The sequence below is a fragment of the Colletotrichum fructicola genome (assembly GCF_000319635.2).
Source record: "Colletotrichum fructicola Nara gc5 chromosome Unknown KSG_Nara_v1_contig09, whole genome shotgun sequence".
NCBI lineage: Eukaryota > Fungi > Ascomycota > Sordariomycetes > Glomerellales > Glomerellaceae > Colletotrichum > Colletotrichum fructicola.
In genome coordinates, this window is record NW_027094059.1 from 506,653 (window position 1) to 513,545 (window position 6,893).

The following is a 6,893-nucleotide window of genomic DNA, read 5'->3' on the forward strand; positions in this document are numbered from 1 at the left end:
TCTTTCCCTGCGGTCCTTCCCGCCGTCTGGTATCGTAGTGCTGACTGATGTTGCTTGCTGTGTGTTGTGTGTCTCTTCGTGTACCCCAAAGCCATCTGTATCTTTCTGTTGTTCCGTCTCTTGCGTGTAACCCAAAAACTCAAAGCCCGCTTGTCCCATTTGCAACGCCATTTGCAATGCTGTATCCATGATAACTCCTTCGAATCAGAACGCCGTAGACCGATAATGCAGGTTCGCACCTGCGGAGATAGTGTTTTCTTGTTCTTTTCTTTTCTTTTGCCGAGCCGAAAGGGATCCTCCTCTTGTGGACTGGGCGAGACCACCGATGATCATCGCCCTCTCCACCCTCACATCACCGACTGTGACTGCAGACGGGCAACCATGAAGTCGTCTCTGCCCAGGTCCATTTGCGTGTCACGGAAATGCTGCTTTAGCGCGATGCAGCTCGTTGGCAGACTGGTGGGGATTCGTCGTTCTGCAGCAGTTGCGCAGTAGTCGGAGGTAATGTCGGCAAAAGCACCCCGACTAGCTGTCGAGCATGGTGTCTGTGTGACCACCATGTCTTGGGTGCGTTTCCCACCCAAAAAACATCAAAGGGATGAAAAACCAATGGATTTCTCAAGACAAACCCCGCATCTTCCTCATCCCGTCATCGAAGAGAGCTTGACCCGGGAGGTCGGAGGGAGCTGTTGGGAAATGCGAAATGTGATGGGCCGGAGGCGCTGCGTGCCGGATCTGCGCTCGCGCGTTTGCCCAGATGGACATAATTTGACGCGGTTGACTCTGATCGACAACAGAGCAATCAATTGTGGACTCGATTACAAGCCGATGGGCGTGTTGTTGCGCCTGATCATGTTTTCCCAGGGGATGGGCGCCGAAGGTTTGCATTCACCTGCGAGTCGAGCTGTCAGTTTCACATCCTGCATGAGAAAAGAGAGAGCACATCTGAATGCAAGCAAGCGAGGCATGCTGTGCTGTGCTGGTGCCTCGTTCGACCCAAATTGTGCTGCTGGTGCTGCCCACTCTGCCACCCATGCCAGTCCCATTTCCGGCTGCTTGGTTGGAGTTGGGTGGGGGCAGCCCAGAGGGTCCTTTTTGCAGCAGATGGAATGAACCCCTGCAAATCAAACGTGGGTGGGAGAGGCGCTGCCACGGCGGAGCGAGGCCCGCACGAGAGACACAGAGAGGGGGGAGGAGGGAGAGAGGCGGGAGAAGCGTCATGACATACTGCAAAGTTCATCGCCCCTGCCGATACACGTTAGTTGCCTGCCATTCGGAGGTCGAAAGGGGAAAAAGAGTTGGCTTGGGCCTGGAGGATCTACGGAGGCATAGGGGAAAAAGAAATGGTCGTGACGTACCTGTACTCGAAGTGCGTGACGCACGGTTGACAGCGCTGCTGCGTGCGGATGTAAACTAAGCACCAGCGGGAAACGATATAGCGCTTGTGACTGCAGCGGAATTCTCTCTGCAGAGAGAGCACGTTAGTCTCTTGACGAGTTTCTTTCGTATGGGCCTCGGAATCAGATGCGTACTTGAGTGTAGTCGCACATGTTTCGTTGGTGAAGTATTCGGTGAAACTGTGGACGAGGTGATGGTAAATCGGGCCCGGTGGTGGTAGTGGTGGTGGTGGTGGTGTAAGTCGATGTGAACGCGGGTGTTGACGAGAAGCCGAATTGCTGAGGAGAGAAGCGAGGCCGTGGGTGTATTAACAGTTTAAAAGAAGGAAACAACAAGGTTTGGTCGTATTCTCGCAGCTAGAGCGTCGTGAAGGCTTCGTACAGAGGGAGGGTGGTGGGCACGATGTGATTTTAAACTCCAAGGTCGTTGGGATGTGAATAAGAGCGAGGTGGGAGGAATGGTTCGTATGTATATAGCGTGTGTTGAGTGCTTCGGGGACAGAGAGGCGGAGGACGGACGAGGAGGTTATGAATTAGAGTGGGCAACGCTAAAAAGGAACCCACGAAAAGAATGTTGCCGGGATCAGTCTTGCAAGGCTTGCCGGTCCATATATACGCAAGTACCACTACGTCGGAGGTATGTGAGTGAGGGAAGACATAAGACGGAGGAGCCAGCGCGAAGATGCCTGTGCAAAGACATCTCTGTCTGAGAGCCCGAAGGGAAGCCCAGTCAGCCCCCCAACGAGACTGGCGGGTGCACCAAGCATCTCGTTGGCCCCAGTTCCACGTCGTGATTGCCCATGCCGCTCTGCTGGACCCTCAGGCCTGCGAAGCCAACCTTGACAACCGACTGAGCGAGCGGATCGGGCAGGAAGAGGAGTGGACGAGTACGAACACTGGTCGTGGTAGGGGGCCGGGAGGGTGCGGTGCAACACGCCCTGGAGCCACTGGTTTTGACCTCTCAGAGCGCTGAAGCTCACCATCGCTCACTCGTTCGTTCCTCCAACCTTGGTATTCAGTTTCCTTCAGGCTCAGGCCGGGCCGAGAAGAGGGGGTGTGCGTAAGGTGAGTTTGTTTGGGCTTGGGAGCAAGCAGGTAAGGTCTGGTCTTGTCTTGGGGGAGTGTGCCGTGTTCTCGCTCAGCACCCAAGTCTCCAACGTCCATGTACCGTACACCGTGCTTGCTGCGCAGCACCGGATTGCCCACGTACTTTACGGGGTAATAAGGCCAACCGAAGGCATGACATGCCCTGCTGCGAGACCCTTCTTCTGCTCTGGGTTCGCCCCCTGGTCCTCTCCGTCCAGATACGTGATTGCCCAGTAGGTACTCCGTCGTCTGTCTCTAGTTGGTGGTCCGTTTTCTCACCGGTCGCGACCTTTATATCGGTCTGAGACTTCATCTGGTCTGGTCTGCACCGGTGTGCTAGCAGAGTCGCCGCCAGCTAAATGAAGCAGCCAACGGGAGCATGTATTTGCCCAACGGGCCCGTGTCTACCAGACGGCGGCACAGCCAAACAAAACAAAACAGCAGCAGTGGCATCGGCAGCAGGCGCAAATCGGTTTGGCCACCACAGCCACGCCAGCAAGTTCTGCTCGACCGTCTAGGCCTTGTCGTAGGGCAGTCTGCCCAATTTTGGTCGCTGGCACTAGTCGACGCCAGGGGAAATCCTCCCTCCGGACCGTCGCAGAGGAGCAACGAAACAGGCACCCGCCGGCTCATCCCCTAGAAGCTTGCGTCTTTACCAACTTCTATTCGACGGACGGCTGTGACGCGCAAAATTGAGGGGGGGACGCAAAACGGGAGAGAGCGCGGGTTGCACTTGGGATGGCGGTGATCCTAGGCCTAAGTACTGGCGCCTTGCCTGAAAAGGAACACTTGAGGAAACAGAGTTTCCTCGCTGTGCGAAGCTAGCCCCCTTGGGAAATATCGTCGGGGAGCTCCTCGTTAGTGTGATCCCAGCTTTCATGGTCGTCTTGATGCTCTGTTGCCTCCCTCCCTTCTGCGACAGCTCCATCAACTCCTGTCAGTCCGTCCCTGTCTGCCTTTTGCCAATTACCAATCGACAATGGGTCCCCAGACACATGACTTTCGACTTCCAGGCAGGGATTATGGAAGAGTGAACGCACGCTCTCTGCGTGCCATCATGACCCAGACATTGCGCTGGGAGCTGCCGGGGTCCCTCGCTCAAGGGGTCTGGGCGATATTGCTGGCTGGAGCGTCCCGTTGAATGCTGGCAAACGAGACGGCCCCAAGGAGAGAGGAAACAGTCCCGTCGAGAAGAAGAAGACGGAACTGACACTGAGCAGCAGGGTGCATCAACCCTGTCGGTATCTTGACTCCCTCGACGGGTGGACGGGTGGGACACTGGATGCGCCTGAAGCCGGACAGGGATGACGACAAGAGCCGAAAGTTAAGGTACCTGCGTGTGGCTTCTGAACGGACGGACGCGGTCCTCTGTGCTGTGCTGTTTACACAAATAGTAGCTCTTCGCAATCGCGTCAGAGAGACGTGAACGTAAGGGAGAGCATCACACAGCTCAGCAAGGGTAGGTGCTGGCGCAGACGACTGGTGCCGATGTGGGCTTGGCTTAATGATTGAGCGGTACTGGCTGATGGACGACCAGTGGTCACGGGCAGTCCAAACAATTCCCCTTGCTAGTCCTTAGCGCGCCCTTTTTTGGTGGTGATTCTGGCCCCGATTATGCGCCACCTGAGTCAAGCAGTATTTCCCATGTCTAATGAGACTCTGGAACCTCAAGAACGAGCATCATGGTTGTAGCGATGGTTCATGACGGTCAAAAAAAGCCTAGCAACTGATAGAAGCTAGTTGCCTCACTTCTGATGCGAGTTAGGAACGCGCATCACCCAAGACGACCATTGCAGGGCCTTGGCTGGTGATAAATCTTCCGTACAATGTAACAGGAGGAGAACGGGAGGTCGAACATGTCTGCGCCGTCTTGGACCTGCCTCATCGTCGTCGCATGCAATTGGCCGCGCGGGCCGGGTTTGTCTTATGCATGTCTTGTGCATCGATTTCTTGTAGAGCCCGGTATGGCGATATTCATGCCTCGGCAGTCCAATTACTTCTCGCGTGTCCAATCTCGTCCGCACCCAAGTCAATGGACTGCAATCTGCATCGATGAGGAAACTGGAGAGAAGGTTTTGCGGACAGCTAGCCACCGCACGTGGCGATGACCCTGCGCAACGAAGATCATCAACGAGTTTGTCAAACCGAAACGACGGCCAGGCCACTTCACTGCCAGTTCGTGCCACTTTCTGGGCGGTCCATTGCAGATGAGCCAGCACGAGACCCTCTTCCTTTTTCCAATAGCCCTCAAGGTGCCGACGCTAACACAGCTTTTGCAGCCTTGAAACCTGGGCGTGGAAGCCCCCAACGCTGATACCATCATCTCCGAAGAAGAGATAAGGTCACCGCTTCTTCTGGCTGACGACATCTTCCATGAAGGACTTTGGGCATTAATCTTGCATCGTATTTGCCGGGATCGCCATCTCGAGTCCCACGAATGAGTAATTTGTCCACTTGCTGGCACCCTCAATCTTGCTGTCGTCTTCAAGCGATGATTGACAATCTCCACCATTAGCACATAGAAACCACCACTAGTCGCAGAACTTGTCCCATTTTCGGGGGCGTTTCAAATTCGCCTTGTCTTCGCTCACCAGCTGCTCTGTGTTCTGTTTCTCCGACTGGGTCATCCCTTCACCACGTGGAACGTCATTTCGACCGGCGGCGGGATGTCATCAACCGTCAACGGCGGTCCCATTGCTTTTCAACAGTCGTCCAGCCTTCCCGTCAGCCCCGGGTTCGTGCCGCCCGGCCCCGTAGCTGCTGTGTCGCTGATGGGTGTTCGTGCCTCGTGTTCAACAGGGAGATTGCCCGTCTTTGGAGATGGGGTAGTCCTCGTCGACAGACGAGAGCCGTCTGACCCACCGCGGCTAAGACCTCAAGCCCACCAGCACTCCAACGTTCTGGAGTGCTTCAACGGCAGAAGGCGTGACTTGGTTTGCAAAGTTGCATCTGCGATGTCGAGATGAAGTCTGGACTCGCTCTTGACTCAACAGGCCTGTGTCGGCATGTACCGGTCCTTTTGCAGATAGAATTCGACCATCTGTCTTGGCCCTTGTCCCATCCTGGGTCAGAATCACCGTGCGCTGCCTGCCGCTGGCGGCTGCAATGGAAATCCTAACGATCACCCCGTCGCAAAGCTTCAGCCCCAACGGTTAACCTCATTATACTTTCTGTGTTATCCGGCGACGTTGCATAGAAAGTCAAGTCAAATTTTGACGTCCGTGGAGATGCTGCAAGAGTCGAAAAGGCGTCGCGAAATTCGGCACCCGTGGCTGTGCGGTCGTCCTCAAAACCGCTGGAGCATTGCTATTCGTTGTTAATCCCGAAGATCTTCTGGTGACTCCGCCAGCGGTACCGCGACTCCTCCAAATGGAGCAACATGTTCCTCCAAGGCGCAGTGCGCTGGGTCCTATCAGGATCGACAATTTGTTCTTCACGTGGTGCGCAGGTGCCAGTGTGACTTCGATGCATGTTACTCGGACCAGGGTGTGAACTTTGAGCCTTGATGATGATGCCCCAGGGAGGTCATTTCTGCATGTCAGTGCTTTGATGAGAAGTTAACTCTCGAAGCTCTGCACTTGTCCGGCGGGGTTTGAACTTGATGAAGACCCGAGCGCGTTGCTGGAAATTGCCAGAATTGGTCAATATGGTTATCGCATCAGTCAGGTGACGCGAATCTTCGCCCGGCGGTGGCCGAGCAGGATGTGATACCACTACACCGACATGTTCAACCGATGTGTCGCAATTAGAGAGAAGCGATGGCTCTTCAACGGGACAATATGCCAGTATTCAACACTGGTTGGTCAAGTGCAATGTGTGAGGAAACCAGCATTTTCCTTATGTCCGAGCCAACCGGCGAAAAGCAAACCACTCAGCAATGCCTTTCAGCGGTTGAGCAGTACCTGGAGCCCTGCCCTGGCCATTTTAAACTTTCGAGGGAACCAATATGCGGGCGTCATGAAAATCCTCTTGACCACAAAAAGCACTCGATGAGCATCCTGCTCCACACCGGTCAAGATGCCTCCAGGGGTGCAGTCCCGCTGCTTGTTGTCACGAGTGGCTGTCGAGGACGCAAGTGGTGAGATTGAGCGCTGACGAGTCAGGTGAACCCCTGCGCTGAAGAACTTGTCATCCCGGCTGGAGCTTCTAGCTCTGTTCTAGCGTCCGTGGAGATGGTGTTGAAGAACCAGAATTCGACACCACCACCATTTCCATCATAGAAGCGCGTGTGTGTATCAAAGATCCGTCCTGTGATGAGCCTTTTTCTTCTTTCCTCCCTTGCCGACGGCACTAGACAGGGCTCTGGTGATAGCAAACTGTCCATGAGACATTTACCAAACTTCTGGTGAGTGTGAAACAGGCTACCTCGCGATCACCGTTGTGAAATGGCTTCATTCAAGGCCATTTCCG

At 54.9% G+C, this 6,893-nt stretch overlaps 1 protein-coding gene across 1 annotated transcript; it reads right to left on the reverse strand.

The window, feature by feature from the left end:
* Window positions 1-818: 818 nt before the first annotated feature.
* Window positions 819-1,550, reverse strand: CGGC5_v014422 (uncharacterized protein; the record flags this gene model as incomplete). The annotated part of the gene is made up of 4 exons (XM_032029239.1): window positions 819-892; window positions 1,229-1,245; window positions 1,359-1,465; window positions 1,533-1,550. The coding sequence occupies 4 exons, from the start codon at window positions 1,548-1,550 to the stop codon at window positions 819-821; spliced, it is 216 nt and encodes a 71-aa protein (XP_031891123.1).
* Between the last annotated feature and the right edge of the window lie 5,343 nt (window positions 1,551-6,893).